General features: G+C 40.0%; 2 protein-coding genes across 4 annotated transcripts in view; both read right to left on the bottom strand.

The window, feature by feature from the left end:
* Positions 1 to 1,320: 1,320 nt before the first annotated feature.
* Positions 1,321 to 27,461, bottom strand: GJA10 (gap junction protein alpha 10). Of its 2 annotated transcripts, XR_013441182.1 has the most exons (5): positions 27,444 to 27,461; positions 24,973 to 25,073; positions 8,915 to 10,364; positions 2,197 to 2,529; positions 1,321 to 1,876 (listed from the first exon to the last, which is right to left on the bottom strand). XR_013441182.1 is itself a non-coding variant. In XM_078054997.1 (4 exons), exons 3-4 carry the CDS (start codon positions 10,346 to 10,348, stop codon positions 2,491 to 2,493), a joined length of 1,473 nt encoding a protein of 490 aa, XP_077911123.1. In that variant the 5' UTR covers positions 10,349 to 10,364; positions 24,973 to 25,073; positions 27,444 to 27,461; the 3' UTR covers positions 1,321 to 2,490. The 2 variants fall into 2 exon arrangements, 1 of the variants encoding a protein (XP_077911123.1); XM_078054997.1 differs by having other exon boundaries at positions 1,321 to 2,529.
* CASP8AP2 (caspase 8 associated protein 2) overlaps positions 25,260 to 27,628 on the bottom strand; it is a 38,955-nt gene continuing 36,586 nt past the window's right edge. For both annotated transcript variants that reach the window (XM_036065151.2, XM_078054996.1), the window contains exon 10: positions 25,260 to 27,496. In XM_036065151.2, coding sequence (XP_035921044.1) covers positions 27,440 to 27,496 — 57 coding nt within the window. In that variant the 3' untranslated portion in view covers positions 25,260 to 27,439. The remainder of the gene's footprint in view (positions 27,497 to 27,628) is intronic.

Below are 27,628 nucleotides of genomic sequence, written 5' to 3' on the forward strand. Positions count from 1 at the left end.
CTGAAGACATAAAGTTATCCAATCCATTCTGAAGAAAGCAGGTGGGTCTTAGTCCCAAAATTTTCTCTTAAGAAAACCTGGCCATTTAGGGGCGCCTGGATGGCACAGTCGGTTAGACGTCCGACTCTTGATTTCAGCTGGGTTGTGGGATCAAGCCCAGTTGCCGGGCTCTGCACTCAGCTCCAAGTCTGCTTGAGTTTCTCTCTCCCTTTGCTCCCCTCCCCTCATTGTGCATGTGTGCTTACTCTCTCTCTCTCAAATAAATAAATCTTCAAAAAAGAGAAAGAAAAAGGAAGAAGGAAGGAAGGAAAGAAGGAAAGAAAAGGAAAGAAAGAAGAAAGAAAGAAAAGAAAGAGAAGGGAAGGGAAGGAAGGAAAGAAAGGAAAAAAAAAAAAAAACCCGGTCATTTAGAACTGATGGTCATTCACTCCTTTGACCTTGACATTTGCACTTGTCCTGGGAATGACAATCATAGTTTGCAAGAGAATAAAGCCACTGTTTTCTGCAGAAGAGGGGCATTCAAACACTGTCCTGCCCCAGATGGGCAGCAGCCATCTTCTTTCCTTTGAATGTGCACCTTCGGAGGGATCCATACCTACTTCCAGGGTACAATGAGGATTCCCAGACAGTCCCTGCCAACAGTTTTGTTGTATCTATTTGGGAATAATTAGGCTGTTCTTTCAAACAGCTCTAGAATTTTTCACTCTTCTCCAGCCCATCACCCCCGCCCCTCAATTAGGATGCACTAGCAAGATTGTATTTGATGTTTAACATCCGTTTTGTGATAGGGCCCAGAGTGGAATGGGTTTCCAATTCTCCCCATTGAGCACCTTCGCTTTCCAGAGAGATGGAAAAAGCCACTCATCCCACATCCCATTATGCAAGTGTCTTTCCTTTCATTTGATTTAAGAACATGATACCTTCTATCCTCACCCCTCTGGCTCCTACAGATGCCAACATACACTGTCACAGGCCTGCTCAGTCAGCCAGAAAGAGGCATTACTGGTTCTTCATGGCTAGCTCTTACTCTTGCCCCTTGAAGACAAGTGCATCCCTGAAGCAGTGATCCTCATCCTAAAGCAGGAGGTGGAATCCGTCAGAGACACACCAGCATTGACTGGGAGCATCACATTTTACACCCATCCTTTAACCTCTCTTTGCGCTGTATAGTTGACCCTGTAAAGGCTTCTGAGGATAAAGGAAGTTTAAATTAAAGGAAAAAAAAAATGCTGCCATACAGGCTTCTGAAAGAGTCTCTCATAATAAACCTATTGACAGGACATGACAGAACACCAGTGAATAAGGAATAGACTGGAGAGCTGGAAGCGAAAGGTCATATATTGTCTTTGGCATCTGTACAGAAACATACATTCATTCAACCAACCAACACTGTGCTGCATGCTGGGCATCCAAGATTGAAAATGTACAGCCCTTATCCTTACAGCTTCCACAGGCTAGTTGGACAGGAAGATGTGCAAATAAATCACTGCCCAGGGGCCGCTGATTGTCATGGATAGGAGAGAGCATGGCTTCACAGCTTCCTGGAAGGAGTCCGCGCCTTGGAGCAGCGGGATCTGGGTCTGAATTCAGCTGCACGGCAGACACTTCAGCTGTGCGACCTTGAGCTGTGGCGCAAGCTACTTAGTCTCTTTGAGCCTCTCTGATCTATAAAATGGGGGTGAACAGTAACTTTACACAGTTGTACAAGGTGGAGATAACGTGTCTTAAGCACCTGGAATATGCTCTGCCCCCTAGTGATACCCACTTGGACTTGGCCCCAGCATCATTTTCATCCACCTGGTCTTCACTGGCTCTTCTACCAACTTACTGTGGAACAGATCATGCCTCTTCATATCTCCACACCTCATTTCCACCTCTGCAAAGTACGGGGACAGAGAAGACTCAGGAACCATTTGGGCTAGAAGCCCAGACCAGCTCCATCCAATGCTGGGCTCCCTTCCGCAGCATCCCAGGCAGTCCCCAGTGTGTCAGGGTCCTCCAGAGAGAAGGAACCAACAGGAGATCGATCGGTCAGTGACTCCATCTATCTGATCAATGGTCCTAACTGCTGCTGTGCCACCGCAGAACAGGGTGCCCCCTGCAGCGAGCAGGGCATCAAATCCCACCGGGCTGCTAGGTGGGGGAAGGAGAGCCATGTCCCAATCCTTCTCCCCTCAGACAGGCAGCAGCTCTTACCCGAGATTTTCTCTCCCGGGGTGCACTTCCTCCCTTCCTCCACCTGCTTGAGATCAGACCGATGGTGAGACCAGGTGGGGCAGTGAGAGGCTGATCCCAGCCCCATCAGGGGAGGGTCTCCTGTACAGGGGGGCCCAGCTGGGAGCACCCTGTACACACCCATCGCCCGGTGGGTGTCTCTGTGGAGGGAATGGTTCCCGCAGTTCTTCTCAAAGTTTGAGCTAACAAAAGTGCAACTTTTCTCCCGCAGATGCCAGTTACTCCTGGGTTCATTTTTCTGGCCCCACACATGAATTATTTTTTCATAAGAGACGAAAGTTCTAGAAGCATGTTCTGAAAGAAATAGGAAACAAGACAAACAAAATAGACTCAAAGGACTTGTAAGAGTCAGCCCTGCCCACCCACCTGGGACTCTGTGTATGTCACAAATACCAGGGATCCAATCAAAACCTGCTGAAGACAATTCTCCCGAGGTTGACCCAGAGAAGGATGACCACGGAAGAGGTTCTGTTCCCTGAAAGATCTGAATCCCACCTGTCATCTTCTTATCCTTCTCCACGTATTGTTTTCGTCCAAAATCCAGGTCTAAAACTGTAAGCCAACTTCTTCCAAAGCTCCATTTTTGTTCTTTCTACAATTAGCCAGATTTTTGACTTTGCATAATGTGGAAGGGAAAAGGGATCCAAATGTGGAATATTCCATTTTGTAATAATCTATCCTTGACCCTAAAAATCTGCTAAACTTAGGCTGCCTTATGCAGAGAGAGCAAGAAGCAGTAATGAGGTATAGAAGGAGCTTGGGTCGAGTTGGACAGGCTTGGAATAATTCCAGCTCATTCACTCATCCAATAAATATTAATTTATGTCCCTGCTACGTCCCAAGAACTGTGCTTCACCACATCCTAATTGTATGACTGCGGACAAGTCACCTATTTCTTTATCCATAAAACAGAGATAATTACAGGGCTACAGGGAGGAAGCCCATGAAGTGTCTAGACCGCCATCAGGCCCTTAATGAAGTGAGTATCTTTCCTCCTCTTCTTCAGATTCTTTGGTAATTGTTATGTTATGTAAAACTGCTCAACCAAAGGGCTCAATAAATTAGTACAATCCATCCTCAAAATACCCATCTAATAACACTTCTTAATGTGAAGTCAAAAAAAAGACCTCAAATGAGACAAAGAAACTGGAAGTAATAGATTTTAGATTTAATATAATAGTAAAAATTCAAAGATGCCATAAACAGGGATAAGAGACAAGCAGACTGGGAGAAAAATCTTTCCATATATATATATATATATATATATATATATATATATATATATATATACATACATATACACACACACACACACACACAAACACACACACATACAGACAAGGAGTTAATATAATACCATATAAGAGCTCCTAGAAATCAGAAGAAAGACAAATATCCCAACAGAAAAGACAGACGAGGATCGTTCATGGTGGAAATACAGATGACCAGTAAACATATGAACAACCTCACTAGTAATCACAGATGTAAATTAAAACAAAGGGAAACATGGGGCGCCTGGGTGGTATAGTCAGGCATCCAACTCTTGGTTTCGGCTCAGATCATGATCTCGGGGTCGTGAGATCGAGGCCCACCTCGGGCTCCGTGCTGAGCGCAGTCTGCTTGAGAGTCTCTCTCCCTCTCCCTCTGCCCCTCCCACTTGTGCTCTCTCTCTCTAAAATAAAATATGGAAGAAAAAAACAAAGGAAAACACTTTTAGTTCATCAGATTGGAAGGAAAAAAGATAATGGCTGGTATGAATAAGTGTGGGGAAAGAGGTACTAATGTGCTGATAAGAGAATAAATTGGTGTAGGGGCGCCTGGGTGGCTCAGTTGGTTAAGCATCTGCCTTCGGCTAAGGTCATGATCCCAGGGTCCTGGGATCGAGCCCTGAGTCGAGTCAGGCTCCCTGCTCAGTGGGGAGCCTGCTTCTCCCTCTGCCCCTCCCCCTCACTCATGCGCTTTCTCTCTGCCTCTCTTTCAAATAAATAAATAAAATCTTTTTAAAAAGAGAGAGAACAAATTGGTGTAGTCCTTCCTGAACAAAAATTTTCAGCATCTGTCAAAATGTAATATGTGCGTGTCCATTAGAACCAATAATTCCACTTCTAGATACCTGTTAAAGATATATGTATGAAACATCCACTGCAACATTGCGTGCAGTAGAAAAAAGTTAGAATGGCTAACTGGCCATCAAGTATCTTATGGCTCATCCATACCATACAAAAGCATGAATTAATGTAAAACTGAGGCCGTTCCACAGGTACTGACATGGGGAGACCCCTGTGACATATGAAATGAGCAAAAGCAAATTGCAAAGACATCTCTACATCTCTACATGATCACATTTGTATTTTTAAAAACCACCATATATGGGTGGACATACATTTGTCCTCAAAGACAGATGACAAATACCCTGAGGAAGGTAGGGGGAATACACCCTAAGCTGTTAGCGGTTGTCTTCGGGGAGTAAAGTGGGAACTGAATCCAGATGAGAACAAAAAGAGATGAATCCTCACATGGTCAGGTTCACATTTTATTCTCTATGTTCTTTTATATTGCTTGAATTTCTTTCAATGAGCATGTATTACTTTAATTTGAAAAACAAGAAAGACTGTTCTTCCATGCAAACCATTAACGATGGTCCCCTGGTCTGAGCCACATGCCTCTCTCCCCTGGGCCACTGTGTAAGCCTCCTAGCTGGCCTCCCTGACTGTACTCTTACCACTTGTCTTAGTCCATTCAGGTAGACTGGGTGGATTATAAAGAATAGAAACTTATTTCCCACCGCTCTAGAGGCTGAGAAGCCCAAGATAAAGGTGCTGACAGATTCCCTGTCTGGTGAAAACCCATTTCCTGGTTCATAGATAGCTTTTTGCTGTGTCCTCACATAGTAGATAGGATAGGGAACTTTCTGTAGCCCCTTGTATAAGGGCACTATTCCTATTCATGAGGGTTCCACCTTCATGACCTAATCACCTCCCAAAGACCCCACCTCCAAGCACCATCACATTGGGGATTAAGTCTCAACATATGAATTTTGAGGGGATGCAAACATTCAGACCAGAGTAGCCCTATAATAGACTCTCCAGAACGTGGGGTTTTTTTTGAAACATATTCTCAGCTCACCACCATCCCTGTGCCATCCAGCCCAAATTCCTTTCCATGGCCTATAAAGCCCTAATATCAGCTCCTGCCTGTTTCAACCTCGTCCTTGTCTCTCCCCTCCTTGATCGTGGCCCAAGAGAACTCTGTAGGGCCTTGGCACAGCTGGCCCCATCGGTCATGCCAAGGTCTTAGGGTGGGTGGTACATCCCAGGCAGTGGGACTAAGTGTAAGTGTTCTCACCTTTTGAAGCTACATCACGTTAATGTCCCAAAAGATTGGAAGAATTCACAGGGCAATCTTATTCCTAATGTCAAAATCTCCCTTCTCTACGGCCATGGTTCTGAACTCTGGCTGTACATTGGAATCATCTGGGAGCTTTAAAAAGTACTAGTGTCAAGGCTCCCTCTGCAGAGATTTTTCCTGGGGCAGTTTGCAAAGCCTCCCTAGTGATTTCATGTGGAACTGGGCACAGCAATTACTGCTCCACAGCATCTCTGCATTCGGCAATGGGGACAGTTCTCCCTTACAGAGGGTAGTGCGGGTTGCTAAACTCAGCCAGCCCTCCTCCCCAGGCTCACTTGGCCAGAATGAAAGTCTGCTTTCTATGCCCAGCTAAGTCTTCAAAGAACCAACCTTGATAGAAGCCTATTTAGCGATCAGTGAGTTTGGACTTGAACAAATTGTAGGGTTTGGGTGACAGCAAGGGAAATGTCTCAGAGCATAAAATCATGGCTCCTTCCGGTGCCTTCTATGACCTTCCAAAATAGAATGCATTTCTTTTGCAGGACAGTTCCCTCGAAGGGACACATCATAAGCAGCAAAGCAACTGTGGTCCTACCAGAAGTTATTTCACTCTGAAACATCAACTGCTGAAGTCAGAATGCATCTTACTGAGCCCTAAAAATTCTGCCATCCAGGACCCAATACAGTGTAAAAAGCAGTTTACAGTCCATATACTGACAGTGGATGATTATAATCCTGTTTGCTGCACTGATTTCTAATTACAGATTCCTCTGTAGGCAAGAAGCATCATGTCTCAGCCACAGAGCTCTGGGGTTGATAGCTGTGGCCTCAATCCCCAAGTCTTCCTACCATCTGGGGAGTGAAGTGGCCTGTCAACCCTGTAAGGGGTTTGGTGGGAAAGTGACCATAAGTAGGAAATCTCTGTGGCCAAAGACATTATTTGTAATTCCTAGAAACATAAAAAACAGGGAAGAAAGAGGAAGAAGAAAAAAGAAAGGGGGCCTGTCATCTTCATCATCTTTTCTCCAGGCTTGTAGGAATGGCTGGCCTCCCCCAAAAGATAATCTGAAAGATTTAAAAAAAATCTGCCTTAACTAAACACTACCGTCTCTCCCTCAACTCTCTGCCAATACGAAGACTCCTCTCACATGGAAAGAGGTATAAGAAAGGGAAAATGACTAAAACTGTCTTGCTGACTTCACAAATGGAGATAAGAAGCAGTAACCCCTGGCAAGGTTACTCTAAAATAGTGATTCTCAACCCTGGCTGCACATTGCAATCACCATGGGAGTTTAAAAAATACTAATCCCAGGGACACCTGCGTGGCTCAGTCGGTTCAGCAGCCAACTCGGTTTCAGCTCAGGTCGGGATCTCATGATCTCAGGGTTGTGGGATCAAGCCCAACATTAGGCTACTTGCTCTCAGTGGGGAGCCTGCTGGAGATTCTCTCTCTTCCGCTCCCTCTGCTCCTCCCAACCCTGGTCTCCCTCTCTCTCTAATAAATAAATCTAAAAATAAAATAAAATAAAATACTAATCCTAGGGGCACCTAGCTGGCTCAATCAGTACAGCATATGACTCCTGATCTTGGAATTATAAGTCCAAGCCCCACTTTATGGGTAGAATTTTTTTTTAAAAGATTTTATTTATTTATTTGACAGAGACAGACACAGTGAGAGAGGGAACACAAGCAATGGGAGTGAGAGAGGGAGAAGCAGGCTTCCCGCAGAGCAGGGAGCCCGATGTGGGGCTCGATCCCAGGACCCTGGGATCATGACCTGAGCTGAAGGCAGACGCTTAACGACTGAGCCACCCAGGCGCCCCTTTATGGGTAGAATTTACTTAAATATCCTGATGTGCATCCCACCCTCAAAGATTTTGGTTTAATTGGAATTGGATGGGTCCTGGGCATGAAGATTTTTTAAAGCCCCCAGATGACTCTAACTCGTAGCCAGGGTTGAGAACCCTGCTGTAGTTTGGTGTGGGTTCCAAGTAGCCACACTCTGATCCTAAACATAGTCTCCTGGGGAGATGACTGGTCACTGACAAGAAACGAGTATCAGTTTGAAAGAAGTATTATAGGAAAAATCTAGGTAGGATGACTCCTCCTCAAGATATGGCTTTAGTGCAGTAACAAAATATCTCTAAGCTCAGAGATATGAAACTGGGGTAGGGATTCAATCATCATAGATTTAATCATTATCATTAACAGGAGAAAGCAAGTGTGTGAGCTCAACCAAGTGAGCTCAACTAGGAAGTTCCCCCACAAAACCTGGAGTTGTTTCTTTTTAATGGAAAAAAGCTGTTAGGAGTGGTGGATAAAGCAAGTGTCATTCTTTTTTCCAGAATTGAGAAGAGTCCACAGTAAATATCCATGTCTTAACAATGAGCAGGAAATGTTTATTCCACACTGGCTTTTCAGAAAACAGAATTAAAATCAATAAAATATTGATTTTAGTCTTTGTGAAATATATCACCAAATCTTTGTATATGACTTTTAAATGCCAGAGCTATTAAAACAATGGAGCACACCCTCCTTCCTTAATGAGACAAGGGCAACCCAAGGTTACAAATGATCCCTCTTCTGATCCATTTTCCACACTGTGACAGAGCTTTCTAAAATGTAACTCTGATCCCATCACTTCTCCGCTGCACACCCTCTATGGGTGCTCCATTGCCTTCCCACAAGACCTCCATGGCCCCTTCTCCAGCTTTCCCTCTCCATAGCCTTCCTACCTGCCAGTGCCCCAGCCACACATAGCTCCCCAGACAGCCCTGCTGTGTCACAGCTCTCAGCCTTTGTCTGTGCTGCTCCCTGTACTGGGATGGCCTTCTTTCATGTACCCCAGTCTTCCTAGATCTGGAGAAACTCACCACATCTTTTAAGGCTCAATTCAAAAGTAACTGCTACTACGAAGCTTTTCCTGACCCATCCATAAAGAATTGACCACTCCCTCCTTTGCCCATCCACCCCTTCTAACAGGGCACCTTACACTTGATCACATTTGCATGCTTACTAACTTTCCCATCTAGACTCTGAGCCCTTTGATAGCAGAGACAGTATTTTATCCACTTATAAACCCAGCACTTACTAAGACTGAATAATATAAAGTAAGTTTTCATTAAGTTTATTTCATGAATTGAATTTAATTGAATGTATTGAATGACAGGATTTAACTCTCCATAAATTAACCTCCCTCACCTTCTCTCCCTCTCTCTTAACACACACATATACACACCCGGTAGCTGGACAGCGAAGGCTAAGAAGTAGCTAGAGTGGAAAACCTCTTGCAATAGTCCTATGTTCAGTCAGGCTGTCCGTCTTTACTTACCATTGATGTTCTGTATCCAGTGGCTGAAGGCAGAAGCGAGGGGCTATTTTCCCGGTGCAGAAGGTCCAAGCAAGAGCTGTTCCGAGAACTGGAGCTTCCTGAGTCACTGTACAAGTGTCCCTTTTCAGACAGTAATCTGGACAGAAAGCTGGCCTTGTGACTGCCCAGGTAAGATCTGTCTGTCCAGACCCCACTCTTTCTCACACTGCCATCGCTGTCTCTACATTTACTGTGCAAATCTGTGAGAGCCTCTCCTGAGAGTCGTCGATCCTGGGACTGCCCCCAGGTTCCTATTGCATAGGATGGGCAGTGTCTAGGAGCTATCTCTGTACCTAGGCAGGACTGAGACTTTGCGTTGTGTAGGCCGGAGGAACGGTCCAGTTGCTGTCCGGGGTGCTGACTTTGAGTACCGGCTTCCCAGAGACATGGGCCGTGGGCATGGAGCTGTCCACTGTGCTGATCCTTCTCAGCCCACTCTTTAACACAGCAAGAGTCTACTTCAAGTTGCATGGGCTGTGAGCTTTGCCACATGGTTTTAGACTTCGGCACATTGACTCGAATGACTTGCTGTTGATTGTTTGCTTGAAGTAGAGGGATTCTTTTAGGCAAGGGAGAGCAAATCATACACTCCTGGGCCAATGAATATTTTTTCAAATGGAATGGGGTGCTGCTTTCATCCTCAGTGCCCTCATTGCTGGATTTCTCATAAAGTGCCTTCATGATTTTCCTGATTCCCAGATGAAATATTTCCAGTACATTGAGGAACAAAGAGATGGCTGCAATGCTGTGCATAAAGAGCATGAAAATTGTCTTCTCTGTGGGCCTGGATACAAAGCAATCCACTGCATTAGGACAAGGAGGTTGAGTGCATTTGTAAAGCGGGTGCATTTGAAACCCATAGAGAATATATTGGCCTATCATGAACCCTACTTCCATCACAGATCTTGTCAAGATGTGTAAGACATAAGTACGCAGCAGACATCCTTTTAGAGGGACTTTATGAATTCTCTTCTGCTCCTCTAACCTCTTCAGCTCTCTATCTATCCTTTGTTGCTCCTCCAATTCAAGCTCGGGATTCCCCATCTGGACTCGGAGGTGTGACTTTTTCTTCTGCCTCTCCTTTTCGAAGGCCCTGAGTCTATAAAGTGCATGGCCCATATACACCAGAGAAGGAGAAGACACAAAGATGATCTGTAAAACCCAGAACCTGATCAAAGAGATAGGGAAAGCATCGTCATAACAGATGTTGTTGCAACCTGGCTGCTGGGTGTTGCAGGCAAATGCTGACTGTTCATCATCCCAGACATCTTCAGCAGCCACACCAAGTACCAGCATTCGGAAAATGAAGAGTATGGTCAGCCAGATTTTCCCCACTATAGTTGAGTGGGAGTGAACTTCCTCTAGGATGCCACCCAATAAATTCCAATCCCCCATGGTAAGAGACTAATGTCTGAAACATACAGAAAACACTGAAGTTAATAGCACTCATGGATATAATGTACAAAGACAAAGGCTCATCAATAAAGCAGGTTCTTTTTTTTCATGTCAGCAAAGCTATGAAGGATTTTCCAGCCCTAATATTTATGGCTTATGCTTGATGAAATAGGATACTTCCAAGGAATGTTTTTGGAAAAAACAAAAACAAAAAACAAAACTAAAGACCCTCCACAATCTGATCCAATTTCCTGCCTCTCCTCTCCCACACAAGGTTGACTGTCATTCCACTGTATCCAATGGCCGTCACATTTGTACAATGCATTCCATTGCAAATTTTGTTCATTTTTTTACCCATATCAGATGCGCCATTAACCAGACATCCTACATGATCTTAACTAAGTCTCAACTTCTCCAGGAAGTTTACCTTAGCCATCCCAAGTCAGAGTGATTTTTCCCATTCCTGAATGCCCACACTATTGTTTCTACCACTGATTTGACATTGCGCTTAAGATGAATTTTATGATGGTTGTGTCTTCTGTCCCTCTTCGTGGAAAGGTACTCTTTGCAGATAGAGACATATTCTATAGCATTTTGTTCTTTGCACACAGAAGGTATCATTAAATAACAGTGATTGTCTTTCCATTTTAAAACTCAGTTCCTTGACCTTAACACTGGAATAATCATCACCAAAAAAACAAAGCAGATCCTCATTATGTATTATCCATGGCTCCCACTGCAAGTAAAGAAAACAAATCAGCCAAATAAAGCCTCTGGGACAGGCACAGCGTAGCCGTAAAGATTAAGCAGACACAGAAACAGTAATAGACATGTGATTATATCCACAAAGCCACATGTGGAACAGCATGTTTTCATGAAAGTTTTGTTAACTTAGAGGAAAAGTGAATATAAACTGCTTCTCTAGTAAGCTTGGGATCTAGGAAAGAATCGAAGCATAGCTGATATGAATAAGTTATTTGGTTTACCTTGAAAAAAAAAAAAAAGAATGTTTTTCAAAATTTGATGAGATTAAAATATTTGATAGGCTAAAAGCTTCTAAGATGCAGATTTCCTGATATTAAAGATACAGAGAAAAAACAGTAAAGTGTTATGAAGTTAAAACCACTAATGAAAGAATTTTCCCCCTCCATATTTCATTCATTCAATAATATTTACTAAAATCTTACTATCACCTAGACATTGTCCTAAATGCCAAGGAATTCAACAATGAACAAGATATACCCCATCCAGCCCTCACAGTACTTAGTCAATAGGACTCTCAGTAACACATAAAATGGACAAATAGTGAAAAAGAAAAGAATTGAGTGAGTATCAACTCAAAAATGCAAGAGAGAGGCGCCTGGGTAGCTCAGTCAGTTAAGCGTCCAACTCTTGGTCATGGTCTCAGGTCAGGCTCAGGTCATGATCTCAGGGTTGTAGGGTTGTGGGATCAAGCCCCATGTTGGGCTCTGTGCTCAGCCAGGAGTCTGCTGGAGATTCTCTTTCTCTCCCTCTCCCTCAGCCCCTCTCCCCATGCTCTCTCTCTCTCTCTCAAATGAATAAATCAATCTTTAAAAAAAATACAAGAGAAAAAATATGGAATCATTACATTTTCCCTACTTATCTCTCCAAACATAAAATAAATCCCAGGTAGAATAAAGTATTAAATGTAAAAAAGGCAACCACAACAGTATTACAATAAAATATAATGTTTTGTAATTTTGAAGTAGAGGAAGTCTTTTTTAAGCACATCATGTCAGAAATTATAATTGAAAAAAGTTTTAGATTTTACCCAACAAAGCTGAATGGCAAAAGTGGAGATGTCCAGAAGGCATTTGGGTCTAGAGAATAAAAACAACGAAAGGTACAAACAACTAGAGATAAACATTTAAACATTTGTGAATAATCACTGAATAGGTAGAGATCACTTAGGGACAAGACAAAGTGAGCCAATAGAACCCTGAGAAATAAGGAAAATAAGTCTACAAATAAAAATGAGAAATGGCCAAAGTGGGGGGGAGGGGGGGCCATGAGAACAGTGTCACTGAAACCAAAGGACAGAGTTTCAAGGAGAGACACAATGCCAAATACACATACTCCTCTATTTATATAAATTAATTGTGGGATATACCATGTTCAGGGATTGGAAAACGGTATTTGTAAAGATGTCAACTCTCCCCAAATTAGTTGATCCATAGATTCAATGTGAGATTTTATGTCAGAGTAAAATAAAATACTATAAATGTACATATATATGTATGCATATGTATATGAGGTATATATACATGACTATATGAGCATGGAGAAAGAAAATACAGGCCACACACCAGGAAGTTAATATAGGTTACTGGAGATCTACAGGAGGTTATGAGGGTAGAGGGGCAAAAGAGAGGCAAAAAAGAAAAAGGAAAAAGAATAAAGATTTCTTAATCTTCTAAGCAAGCATGACAGATTTTTATCCAATGTAAATATTTATGTAAATTTCTACTTGTATATGCATACATGTCTACACAATTTTTAAATAAAATTTAAATATTAGATACCTCAGAATTTGGGAGGGGTATTAATGAGACTTTTATATTTTACTCTATTTACTTGAGAATTGCTTGAAATTAAAAAATTAGGAATGTAGTCACATGTAGTACTTGCATATAAAAAAACAGATTTTAAAATTTTGGACTTATGCCTCATTAACTGAAGCAGTAATTTACTAAGTTCTATCCTCTCAAAGAGTTTAGTTCCTTTCTCATTATTCCCTTAAAAATTTCTGGACATTATTCTTTATTTAAAAATAATTCCTTTAGCACTTACAAAAAATCTAGACCTTCTATTTTATATATAAAAAACCCTGAAATGAGAAAGCTAACTCATATCACTATTCTCTACTCGGAAGTCCTAAACTATTTAATGCTTCTTATTGCCACTATCCCTTTAAAACTTGGTAATTATTACCCTTTAATAGCAAGTAAAGGAAAACTGGGCCAACGTGAAAAACAGAAATACAATCATGCGTATTGGCATGCAAGATCAAAATCCTCAAATGTTCCTATATTTCCTGAAAGTAACTACTTTTTTACCAATAATGACTACAGGTCCTAGAAATATTCTTGAATTTTATTATTAAATACTAATTTAGCATCTCCCATGTAGAAACTTGCTCCTTTCCTGAATTTTATTTCAGATCTTATCTTTCTATCCCCAGAGGGATTTCCTCTATTTCTCATAAACAAGAAAGTCCACGTTTACCACTTACCTTACAGATGGTCAAAAAAATGGTAACAACTGGGTTCAAAAAACCTTAAAGTTGGACCATGAGTGGCTAATTAGTGAACAACTGCTGCTGGTTGCAGATATAAAGGCTCTGTTCAGCTCTGATTCTGGGGCAGAAACCAGAATGAGCACAGTAATTTTGATCAATAGAGTCTAACCTACTTCTCCCTGGAGGTCAAAACGTCCTTTGGGGCTTTGCAATTCTCTTGTAATATTTTCTTCTAATTGACACCATGGCTGAGCCTCCCCTGGTGTATCATATTTAGAAATGAAAAGTGAAACAAATGAGAATTTTCCTTTTTTATTTGTGATTACAGTGATTTGAGTTTTGGGTGCATTTTTTCCAACTGATTGCTCTGGGAATCCATGTCACAGATCAATGGGTCATGTCCAATTTCATTCAACAGCTGCCTGGGGTGAATCCTGGCTTATCAAATGTGAACAAGTAACAATGGAGTGACAAACCCAAAGTGTTCTTGCAAATCATATTAGGCTGAAAGTAGAAACATCTCAAAAAGAGATCAATAGACCAGAGACAAGGCTGCACTTGTCTGTAGATTTAATTGTTCTAGCAATACTCTGTTAGGTTGAAACAGGCAGCTTAGGAATTTTTTTCAGTAGCTAATCTGAAAGTCTTAGAAAGCTATGTCAGGGCACCTGGGTGGCTCAGTTGGTTGAGCGACTGCCTTCCGCGAAGGTCATGATCCTGGAGTCCCAGGATCAAGTCCCGCATCGGGCTCCCTGCTTAGCAGGGAGTCTGCTTCTCCCTCTGACCCTCCCCCCCCCCATGCTCTCTATCTCATTCTCTCTCAAATAAATAAATAAAATCTTAAAAAAAAAAAAGAAAGAAAGCTATGTCAGATTTTTGTGGAGAAAGTATTTGAATTCCAGAAAGGTCAAATGACTTGCCTAATGCCGAGACTAGGTCTCCTAACTCCCAGGCTTATAACATCTATAATAGTCATATCTCAAGCAGTCTCACTGCCATCTTGGGGTAACAGCAAGGATATCATTGGAACCCAATGATGACTTAAAATCAGGGCTCCTAAGCACATTTTTTTTTCAAGTAGGCTCCACACCCAGCATGAAGCCCAACGTGGGGCTTGAACTCATGACCCTGACATCAAGACCTGGGCTTAGATCAAGAGTCTGACGCTTGGGGCGCCTGGGTGGCTCAGTCGATTGAGTGTTCAACTCTTGATTTCAGCTCAGGTCATGATCTCAGGGTTGTGGGCTTGAGCCTTGAGTCGGTATCCATGCTCAGCAAGAAGTCTGATGGAGATTCGCTTCCTCTCCCTCTCAAATAAATCTTTAAAAATTTTTTTGAAAGTACATAAAATTACTGATAGTTCCTAAGTATCATCTAACTATTCTATTTTTCACATATTTAGTTTTAAAGAAAGGATAATAAAAGCCAAACAGGTGAGGTTAAATTTCCACTATCTGGCACACTAGCCTCAAGTACAAATTATCAGAATTAACTAGAAGCAAAAACACATGATGTATTAATGTGTACATTTGTACGGTATTGGGTACACTGTCCCAGAAAGCCCTTGACATTTAATTCTAAAATTCACCTGAAGAGTAATGAATGTAATACCTTTAAAGCATCTTGTCAGAGTCAAACATTAAAATCATACATGATGCACAGAATAATTCAGAAGGGTACACAAGAAACTCCTAATATTAGTTGCCTCAAGGGAAGGCAACCAAGTGACTGGGGAAGAGGTGGGATGAATCTTGTATACTGAATCCTCTCATCAGCAAATGTATTACTTAAGAAAATAATGCTTAAACTAGGCAGTGAAGTAAAAATAAACACAACCATATGTCAATTTGTTAAAAAAAAAAAATCTCCTGCAGATGAATCGATCTGATCACTTCATTCTTGAAGACTTTTAGCAAGCAGGATCTTTAAGGCAGAGGCACAAAGTGGGTAACTCTCCCATAATCTCATAGTAATAATTCAAAATGTCCCGATGAGGTAATACTGCACTGCTGCTGGAGAAGAGGAACTCTACCTACTGCCTCATCCCCAACCAGCCCGAAGGCTAAGCAGGAATCAGCACACGAAAGGATGAGAACCACTCCCATAGAGAACAAGTTGGGGTTTGTTTTTCCAGAGTTCCTACTTTCTTTCTCACCAAGTTATGTTGAATCTATGAAGTCCTTGGCAGGCCCAAGACACACTCCGAGAAACAGAAGGGAACAGAAAGTTTAGAGAGAACAAATGTCTCAAGATGGAGGAAAATACACATGGAGTCAGAGCTCCACTAGTTACTGTCTCTGTGCTAGTCAATGGTACCAATACCGTGTCACCTCATTCACAGCTGGAGACATAAATCCCCTAAGGGCAGGAGTAGTTGGTTGTTTTCTGCAAGCAGCTGTAAAACATTAGGACTGGGAAAGCTGGGGCACCTGGGTGGCTCAGTCCGTTGAGCGTCTGCCTTCAGCTCAGGTCATGATCTCAAGGTCCTGGGATTGAGCCCCACATCAGGCTCCATGCTCAGTGGGGAGTCTGCTTTTCCCTCTGCCTCTGCTGCTCCCCCTGCTTGTGCTCTCTCTCTCAAATAAATAAAATCTTAAAAAAAAAGACTGGGGAAGCTGACATAATACCAATGAAGAGAAAGTACGAGTAATATAGGGTAATGGCAGCAGAAGAGGAAAGCTCATTTGTGTCAAGTCCTTCATCTGCTAATAAGATTCAGAGGGACCTACCATGAGAAAATAAGAGATTGCTAGGAGAAAATGTAGGAAATGATAGGAACTGGGTTATACTATCAGGTTCCTAGCAGAGAATTTGGTGTTCTTCAGATAAAAGGTATTACCATGCAAAAAATAACCACACCCATTGCAGAAAAACAGAACTGCAAAATAAAAGGTCAAAATGAGTGACTTTCAAAACATTGTAAAAGCAGAATCTAAAGTCAATTATTGTTAGGAATTCCAATTTATAAAACGGTAAAAAGAGGCGCTCTGGCTGAACCCAGCCAGGATGGAGGGCCCAAGACTTACGTACTGCACATCCCTACTTCTCACAAGCCAAAGACTTGCCTGAGGAGTTCATTTTAAAATCTTGTTTTAAAAATAATGCCTCCACTTGCATAAGGAAAAGAAAATCCAAAGATTGTGAATTTCCCAAATATACAACAGGAAAACATTTTTTTTTTACAATTTTATTTATTTATTTGAGAGACAGAGAGTGCGCACAAGAGAGAGCGGAGGAGGGGGAGAGGGAGAGGGAGAGGGAGAAAATCTTTAGCAGGCTCCACGCCCAGCACGGAAACCGTGCAGGGCTAGATCTGACGACCTTGAGATCATGACCTGAGTGAAAACCAAGAGTCAGAGGCTTAACCTACTAAGCCATAGGCACTCCAGGAAAACATTTAAAGTAGCAATTCCAGGCTAAAGTTTAATGGGTGACCCATTAATATTTTTCCTTAACAGAGTTTTATACTTTCTTAGCACATACACTTTGCTCCAGCGAAGAAGTGAATCTGACAAACGAAGATGCCTCAAACATCTTTTGTATTTTAATCCTATGTGAGTCAAGAAAGTATGTCTGACCGCAATTATCAGGGCATTTCTGGGAAGATGAAGCCATTCATTTCATAAATGATCTCTTAAAATCTTGCCAGTAAGGATTTTGTTTTCAATAATATTCATCTTTGAATTCTACTTCCATTTACTTTCTTGGTGCTTTTTTAAAGGTAGTTCTAAGGGGCGCCTGGGTGGCTCAGTTGTTAAGCGTCTGCCTTTGGCTCAGGTCATGATCCCAGTGTCCTGGGATCGAGCCCCACATCAGGCTCCCTGCTCGGCAGGAAGCCTGCTTCTCCCTCTCCCACTCCCCCTGCTTGTGTTCCCTCTCTCGCTGTGTCTCTCTGTCAAATAAATAAAATCTTTAAAAAAAAAATTATATAATAAAGGTAGTTCTAAGAAGCATGAAATTAGATCCCACCTTCCACTTGTAAAAACATTCTACGACAAAAAACAAAAACAAAAACCATCCTATGACAATGTCAACCTCAGATTAATGAACGTATGAGATGCAGAGTTAACTATCTCATATTTAGGAGACACTGCTGCTTAGTAAACATAGTGCTTTTCTCTCACCACCTTTCCAGTTGCCAGTTGCCTCTCCCAGGATGTGTGCTCATGAACCTAATCTACTACTTTGGTTCTCAATTATATACCCTTATGAATTTACTTTACAGGTACGCCTGCACATGTATGAAATGATGTGTACAAAGTGATTCATTACAGTACTGTTTGCATTTGCAGAAGATAGGAAATGCCAGCATGTCCATCAAAGGGAACTGGCTAAATAATTATGATAAATTCACACAATGGTATATTTCCAGCTATACAAAAGAATAAGAAAATGTACTGATATGGAATATTCTCCAGCATATATTATGAAATGAAAATAGCAAGGTACATAACTCTCAAAGGTATGTTATCTTTTTGTAAGAAAAGGGAAAAAATAAGAAATGAAAATGCATAAGGTAGTAGTAAAAATATACACAAGAAAATAATATGAGATTTCCCTAATAGGCTGGACAAAGAAAAAGAAAGGAGCAAGACTCAGAGTGATATATTTGATATCTTCTTGATTTTTAAACCAAACAAATGTATTACCTACACAAAAATTTCAATTAAATTTAAAAGTAATTTACCCACAAGAAGCTGAATTTATGCCTTCCTCGACTCTTCTTTGCCTTGGCGTCCTTCAAGGACCAGATCATATAGCTCTTCCTCTATGTTGCCCCCAACTTGTTGCTTGTAACACTAGTATACCACATCTCACAATTGGGTGTTTGTCTTCCCAGGAAGCTGATCCTTCAGAGGAAGAATGATTCATCTTTTTATCACCAGCTCCTCTCATAATGTCAGGACTTAGGCACCTCAAGATATTATTTAATTTTTAAAATACGCCTCAAGTGCATTGAATCAAATCCGTCATTATCCTTGGATCATGACACAATGCCATTATTCTTCTATGCGTGTCTCTTTTAAAAAATTTATTTTTTAATAATATAATGAACATCCATGAACCCCCCCCCAAACTGCGAAATAGGACACCAAATTGTTTTTCTAGATGCTTCTTCCCTAATCCTTCCTTTGCCTTCCTGAATCTAAATGTTGAGGTTACAGCCTTCACAAAAATTAACTCAAAATGGATCACAGACAATACACTTGTCACCATCTTGTCTGAAGGCTACATCAATTTTCCTGTCCTCTGCCATCATCTAGGTCACAAAAGTCTAGAAGGTCCCCCAGAACATCATACTGGGCCACAACATAATGCTGATTGGATCTGATGAGAAAGAGGAAGCAAGTATGGTAGATGCTTTTGTAATGAGACATGCATGCCACAGCACAGGATATAAACCCCCACCAAAATGAAGGGGCCTGCCACCACAGGGAAGTTTCTGGAGGTCCATCCCCTGCAAAGTGAAAAGATATGTTGCTTTCCTTTGCACTAAAATAACTGAAAAAAAATGAAACAAAACCCACAATATTTGATAAGCCTTTATGAATTCCAGAGGCCACTTGATGTGTTAACGCTGGCCCACTTAACGATCAACCTGTAAGGCTGTCAGTTTTCACTAGGGAACATAGAAAAGGCTCTGCAGCAAGGTCAGGCTGTAGTACAAAAACAGTGCGAGATCCCAGCAAATCAGATGACACTCAGAGACTATAGCTGTGGCGCCTGGGTGGCTCAGTCATTAAGCGTCTGCCTTCGGCTCGGGTCATGATCCCAGGGTCCTGGGATCGAGCCCCGCATCGGGCTCCCTGCTCCACGGGGAGCCTGCTTCTCCCTCTCCCACTCCCCCTGCTTCTGTTCCCTCTCTCACTGTGTCTCTGTCAAATAAATAAATAAAATCTTAAAAAAAAAAAAAAAAAAGGAGACTATAGCTAATAAATATGTAGCATGAAGTCTCTGGTAAGCCTTAATAAAAGAATGGGAGTGCATACTTCCAGTGTTTTATTTTTTTTTTTTTTTTAAAGATTTTATTTATTTATTTGACAGAGAGAGAGAGAGAGAGCGCGAGAGAGGGAACACAAGCAGGGGGAGTGGGAGAGGAAGAAGCAGGCTTCCCGCGGAGCAGAGAGCCCGATGCGGGGCTCGATCCCAGGACCCTGGGATCATGACCTGAGCCGAAGGCAGACGCTTAACGACTGAGCCACCCAGGCGCCCCCTTCCAGTGTTTTATAGCAAAGCTATACCCTGCTAGAGACTGAATGCCTGACTATGGGTAATCAGTGATCAGGTGACCCAAACTGCCTAGAATTAACCGGGTTTTATCTCACCTACCCAACCATAAAGTTGGGCACAAAAAGCAGCATTCATTAATAAGAGGAAATGCTGGGGCACCTGGGTGGCTCAGTCGTTAAGCATCTGCCTTCGGCTCAGGTCATGATCCCAGGGTCCTAGGATCGAGCCCCGCATCTGGCTCCCTGGTCAGCGGGAAGCCTGCTTCCTCTCCCACTCCCCCTGCTTGTGTTCCCTCTCTTGCCGTGTCTCTCTCTGTCAAATAAGTAAATAAAAGCTTAAAAAAGTAAGAGGAAATGTTATATAAATAAGCAGGCTGAAGCAGATTTGGAAGATACAAGTTGCATAAGCAGGTAGCTCAGACTCCTTTAATATGTAATACTGTACAAGCTTCTCTTCTCACTCGATCCACACCTAACCCTAACCCTCATATGCACCTCCTTATAACCAGTTAACTGAGGAGAAAAAGATTTGGGCCCAGTTTCCAGGTGTTTCTACATCACATGCTAGCACAAGCCAGAAGTCAACAGTTGCAATATTACAACTCCAATCAGGACAGGATGAAAAAGGGAAATTTTCCCCAAGGATGGGGGTAGGAAGGGACATAGAACTTTTAACAATATATATAATTGTCTCCGGGCGCCTGGGTGGCTCAGTCGGTTAAGGGTCTGCCTTTGGCTCAGGTCATGATCCCGGGCCGGGGTCCTGGGATCAAGTCCCGCATTGGGCTCCCTGCTGAGCAGGGAGTCTGTTTCTCCCTCTGCCTCTCTCTCTCTCTGTCTCTCATGAATAAAATAAAAAAAAACAATATATATAATTGTCTCCTTCACTTAGAGAGAGGACCAAAACTAGAATCTATTCAAGGGCAGTGGTTAAAGGCTTGACTGGATGGTTAAAGACTTGGAGAAAACATAACTGGATATAGGACAAAGTCCAGGGAAGGAGCAACGTGAATGGAGTCCTAACATTGTACACAAAGAGTGAACATTGTGTCCCATGTGATTATTCACAAAAGGCATCTACTTGTAGAAGAGAATCTCAACAATGAGATGGACAAGATAATACATTCTGGAAATGAGTCTCTTTCCCTTGCAAACCCAGTGCTTACTTTCGTGTAAAAATGGCCATATGGCAAGAAAGAAAGTTTTGTACGGGCTCAGCAACATGGACTTCTCCTCACCACAGCTGTTTTGGGTACCTCCATTGTGCAAGGCTTAACCTATCAACCACAAAGTCAAAGTTGAGTCCAAATATGGACTAGCCAACTACTTAGTGGCAGGTCTATTACATAAGACTGGCTCTATTCATGAAGGGGGAGGCAATCATATTCTTAGAATGGCATTATGGAATACCTGTTCACCACTACTGCATTCCACACATTTTCTGTTCAAGAAACTCATTTCATAGCAAAATAGGTTCAGCAAATGGGCTTATGCCCATGTCTTTCACAATATCATCATATACCTCTCAGAGAAAACAGAAAAAAGAACACTTTCCAATGCATTTTATGAAGCCAGCAATATCATCTGAATACCAGAACCTGACATTAAGAAAGAAAATTTTTAGATCAATCTCACTGCCCCCCCAAAAATAACAGAAAATCCTAAACAAAAAACATTAGCAAACCAAACCTAATATCATATAAAGAGGATCTAATACATCACATTAGTTAGGCTTATTCTGAGATTACAAGGTCTGTTTAATATTTAAAAATGTAATTCACATTTATAAAATAAAAGAACATTTTAATAAAACATCCATTCATGATTTTTTTAAAAAAGCTCTTAAGAATAGAAGGAAACTTCCTTAATCTGTAGAGTATCCTTTTTTTTTTTTTAAATTTACAGGAAGCCTCATGTTGGTAAAATATTCTAAGTTTCCACCATGAGATCAGGAATAAGACAAGAATATTCACTAGTATCAATTCTAAACATTATTGTATTAGAGTTCTTAGCCACTGCAAAAAAAATGTTAAAAAAAAGGCTTAAAGATTACAAAGGAAGAAATAAAACTGATTTTGTAGAGAAAATTCAAAAGAATCTACAGATAAATTTTTAACTCATATATGGGGTGCCTGGGTGGCTCAGTTGGTTAAGCGACTTCCTTCGGCTCAGGTCATGATCCTGGAGCCCCAGGATCGAGTCCTGTATCGGGCTCCCTGCTCAGCAGGGAGTCTGCTTCTCCCTCTGACCCTCTCCCCTCTTGTGCTCTCTCTCTCATTCTCTCTCAAATAAATAAATAAAATCATTTAAAAAAAAGCTTTAATAAAAAAAATTTTTTTTAACACATATATGATAGTTCAGCAAGTCTCTAGGTATACAGTCAAGTATATTTCTGTACCAAAAAGAAAATGAAATCATTTACTACAAGATCAGATACTATCAAACTCTAATGAAAAATATGCCAGACTTATATACACACACCCCGTTATTTAAATAAATTAATTTCAATAAATGGTGGGATATACCATGCTCAGGGATTAGAACATTCAACATTGTAAAGATGTCAATTCTTCCCAAATTGATTCATAGACTCCATGGAACTTGATAAATTGATTCTAACACATATGTGGAAATATGAAGAGCCAATCTATCCATTACAATGGTGAGGAAAGAAAACAAAGTGACAGAATTTGTCTACTGAATATCAAAACTTACTATAAAGTAATTAAGAGAGCGATAATATGGGTGCAAGTTTAGACATAGAGACCAATAAACAGAAGAGAGATTCCAGAAAGAAAAAAATTCATACATATATGGGAACCTGATTTGTTGCCAAGGTGGCAATGAAGAGCGGTGAGGTATAGACAGTCTTTACAACAAATGAGACTTAGTCAATTGGATGTTTTTTAAAAATAGAGATTAAAATTACCCCCTACCTCACACCCTACAAAAAAAATCGATTCCCAGTAAACTGTAGATGTAAATGTGTGAGGTAAAACAATAAAAGATTCTGACATTAATATAAGAAAATATCTTCATCATCTTGGAGTTAATAAAGGTTTCTTCAACAGGTACTACTATAAATTAAAGGAATAATAAATTAAATCTTCATTAAAATTAAGAATGTCTGCTCATCAAAAAATATGTGACCCAATGAAAGGCAAATCACAAAGTGGGAGAGGGAATTTCTACATACAGAATAAAGGGATCATATCCAGAATACAGAAATAATTCCTACAAATTAATAAGAAGAGTAGATCAGAAACTTGAACAGGGAATTTACCCCCCAAAAAAGGATAGTCAAATGGCCAACACTCAAGAGGTATCACTCCACCAGAATGACTAAGATGAAAGACTGACCATACTAAGTGGTAGAAGGCATGTCAAGAAACTGGAACTCACACTACTGAGGAAGTGTAAATTGATGAACACACTCAGGAAAACTGTTGGGCAGTGTTTACTAAACTTCATATCTGCATACCACTAATAAGTATGTATCCAACACAAATGTGTCCATATGTGCAGCAAAAAACATGTACAAGAATGTTCAGACCAGCACTATTTAAATAACCCCAAACTGGAAACAACCTAAATGGAAGATTCTCACAAACCTGAGTGAGCAAATAAGTCAAATATGATTTATGATTCCATCTGAAAGTTCAAAAACAGGTAAAACCATCCTACGGTAATGTCAGCAAGAGCACTGATCTCCAGGAAGAGGAAGGACTGTAACTAGGAATAGGGGGTGGGGCTCTCTGGGGGAGCTGACAAAATTCTCATTCTTGACCTGGATGGCGTTCTACAAGTGTTCACTTTGTGGGAATTTACCGAGCTACTTCTTTTCTCAAGGCCAGACTTTGAGTTTTAAAATTCAACATTTTTAAATTTATACCTTCATCCTAACAAGTCAAGAACTCTACATTCTCATGGTCCCTTGATCTCCACGGTGTTGGTATGGTCTAAAATTAATTCTGGATTATGGATATACTTCCTTTTTTCCTCTTTCTTGTCCTAGTCACACTTTACCAAGGTATCTAACCACTCTTACTGCCTAGCTCTTGTACTATCTCCTGGGCTTATTTTTTGCTATTTTCTCCAAAAATGTTATCGATGTGGACTTTTGAATGGTAAATCTTAATGTTTTTATTAAGCCCTCACATTTGAGTAACAACTTAAATGGATGTAAAACTTTAGGTCCAATACTTCAAAAGGTTTTCTTACAGCCAATATTGCTCTTGAAAAGCCTGAGGTCAATCTGATTCTTGTTCTTTATACAAGAAAAACTTTTATTTTTTTTTTTTACAAGAAAAACTTTTTTTTTTTCTCATCTGTAATACTCTTAAATTTCAGTATGTGTCTAGATGTGGGTACTTTCTTCTTCTTTGGTACTTTATGGCCCTTTCAATCTTTAAATTTTTTTCTTATCCTGGACCCCTTTTGTTACTTGAATGTTGGCCCATCAACTTCTGTCCTTCATCTCACTTAAATCTGCATCCATGGTTTTTTTTTTTGCTTTTTTTTTCTTTGCTTCTGGGAGAGTTTCTCAATTTTCCAACTCACTAATTTATTCTTCAGCTGTATCTATTCTTTTTTTATTCCATTTATGTTATTTTAAATACTATGGTTTTTATATCTCTACTTGGGTCATTATTTCTTCTTATATTACATTGCTACAATCTTCCCTTTATTTCTTTTAATGTTTATTGGCTTAATTTTAGATTCTAATGGTCTTATGTAATGGAGTTTTCTTTTGAACAAGTGGTATCTCTTAGTTATCACTTTACTTTGGCCTGTGAACTCACTTCCCTAGTAGTGTGGGCTCTTCTGAGTGACAGTATGCTCTGGGGAAAGGCTGAGGGCCAGCCCTTTGGGCTATGTTGGGGGTTCAAAGAGAGGCAAGAAGATAAAGCCCTACGGTGGATAGCCCCAACACTACAAAAACCACTGTAAATTATTTCAGTTTGTTATCTACCAAGTAACCCTTCAGATCAGAGCTTCCTCTTCAGATACCATGGAAGAAATGGCGATTTCCTAAGGCACTTCCTAGAGTCTAGGGCCGACACTGCAACCCACCAGTCCTAGGAGTCTAGAGGGGGAGGAGTGAACAAATAATGCACAAGCTAGTCAATCCTTACCTGTTTTCCCCAAATCTTCACCCAAAAAGGCTTTTGTGCTGCCCAGATTTTATCTGTGAGGACACCTGCAGCAGAGGTCTGGTTCACTGTACTAGTACCTGCTGTGAGAAAGCAGGCAGAGGCAACTGGTTTTCTCTAATGAATCTATTCACAGACATTCAGCCAGCCACACCCCCACCAAGAACCACTTCAAAACGGCTCCCATGTCCCCTGGGAGTTTTACCTTTTTTTTTTTTTTCTTTTAATCATTATCTAAACGCACTAAAAGAAACATTCTAATCAAAATATAACAGAATTTACATGGCTTTATTTATACATTACTGGTATTGAAAGCAAATTTATACAAAAAGTTTTATACATATAAAAAAAAAATCCTTGGCTGGGCAAGGCCATTTATGTGTGTGTACACACACAAACACACATACACACACACAAAGTATTTTACATCATTGTAATTATACATATTTACATATACACTATTTAAATTATTTTACAATTTACCAAAATGAGAGGCAATTAGAAAAGCAAATAAAAATGGATGAAACAAACTAATTGTTTAAAATGCTACAAAATTATTTTGAAAAATCTAGAAAAGAAAGCTGTTTCTTTGAAATATCAAAACTAAAGTTTCAATGCCATTTTGTTGTTGTTTTTATCTTTAATAACAAGTTCTGTTTAAAAATAAATATCTTGACCAGTAGTAAGTGAGCAAATCAGACTGATGACTGGAACAAGCTCAACATGCTGACTTGAGATTAAAGAGTCAGCAAGTAATAGCAAATGTAGATTTTTATGTAGTAATCAAATATGCCATAAAACTGTCCTCTATTTCCCCATCTAAAACATGAGGAATTCCAAGCTTCTGTGTAGTATGCAATATCAATTAAGACTCCAAGGAGTTCAGCAATTTATCTGTAATGTAAGAAAATGCTAAAGTTATGATTCTATTTTTCTGATATGACCCTTTTATCAGGTGTTGTTCTTTAAATGAGTTCATTCAGGTATCAGTGTTAAAGAACTAGCTTTTAACAGAATTAGTTTGGTAACTTTATTGCTATATTCTGATTCTGACAAGAATTTAATGCGACCATAGTACTTGGGATGGGAAAAATTAGTTGAGAGACAGCTAGAAATAAAATAACCTACTGTTTTTGCTATCATGCAAGCAAATAAAATTTCAAGTATCAAAACCATTAAGATTTTAGATTTGTAATGGAACTAGTAAGCATAACTTCCAGATACAAATGAGTTCTTTCATGAATGTATATTATCTTCACAAAAGAATGGAAGTCACATTTTAAGATAACATTCAGGTAAAATAAAAACTCAGCTGAAGTTCTTAAAGGCAGTGAAAATTTTAAAGCACAATAAATCTAAAAAATAACCAGGCCATTCGAAAAGTTCTTAAAGAATAAGCTTTTTCCATTTAAATTCTCCATTATTCAATCTTACATTCCAAATTATGTAAATAGGATTTTAACTTCACAGTAAACTGCTAAATATCTTAAGATCTCATTAGCAAATGAGTTGCTTAGAGAAGATACTGAAATTAACAGATTATCTCAAGACAGTAATTTACATTGGGTCCAGAAATAGATTTAAAACTCAAAAATATTCAGGACACTTCACATTAAGACCTATGTCCAAATACAGTTTCTATTCAGATTTAATTTAATTTGAACTGAATTTAATTTGAAATTAATTTGAAATTGGGTGTTCTGCAAATAATTATGATTACAAATAAATTGAAAAATAGTGATAGGTTACATATCTTTATAATTTTCCTTATGTAAAAGTCCAAAATATTTAAGCAATTGGTTCAGGTCTTACTGAAAAAAAACCCTGCTGATAATTATTGCCTTAATAAACCTGTATAGGAATGGCTTAAATAAGCTGAGGAAACATGTCTGTGTACATTATTAATTTAAATTAACATAGTAAATCATGCCATCTATTCAGATGACAGATTTCATGTTTATGAAGGATGAATATTCTATATTTTAAAAGTATTTAGTACTAATTAAAATTTGAAAAATATTAAATTACAAAGACTATAGACTTCATTGCCTGTGAAATATATGCTATTCAAGAATGTTTTATTTTTCTTCATCTATAAAAGATTTTTTATTAATCATCAAATGCATTTCCCCTCCACCTTAGACTCATCAGCAATCAGAAGGTTGAGGAGAAATATAATATGGTATGTCAATTATACTTAAAAAGAGAGAGTTGAGGAGAGATGCCATGCTGATCTGAACTGCAGCAGGCTTCACTCTGAGCATGTCCCTGTGGATGAGGTGACCTCAGAATCCTGCATGGGCAATCATCCTCCAACCTGTGATTGAAGCAGGAACTCAACTGGATGTCTCTCACCCACTACTCATATCTTCAATGACTACAGGCCATTAACTGCACAGTAACAGTGTCAAACATTTACTTTACTAGTCTCCTGTAGCAGAACCATTAACTACCTGCATTTTGACTTTTCAAAGAGCTTCATTAGCTGCTGGAATCTTTCTGAGACCTGAAAAATTTTAAATGAGTGTTAATTACAAATATCTCAATAACATTTTTTTTTTATCTCTGATGAATATTTTCATAAAATATCTAAAGACGAGAAAGTTGCCCTCAATAATAAAGACATGAAGTAATGTTT

Source organism: Halichoerus grypus, chromosome 9, assembly GCF_964656455.1.
Source record: "Halichoerus grypus chromosome 9, mHalGry1.hap1.1, whole genome shotgun sequence".
NCBI lineage: Eukaryota > Metazoa > Chordata > Mammalia > Carnivora > Phocidae > Halichoerus > Halichoerus grypus.

Bases quoted from the DNA above. Each gene is read 5' to 3' on its own strand.
- GJA10 (XM_078054997.1), bottom strand. From the start codon at position 10,348: ATGGGGGATTGGAATTTATTGGGTGGCATCCTAGAGGAAGTTCACTCC. The intron at 2,530-8,914 runs GTAAGTAAAGAC...TATTTCTTTCAG, and splicing joins CTGGATACAGAACATCAATG to AACATGCTTCTAGAACTTTC.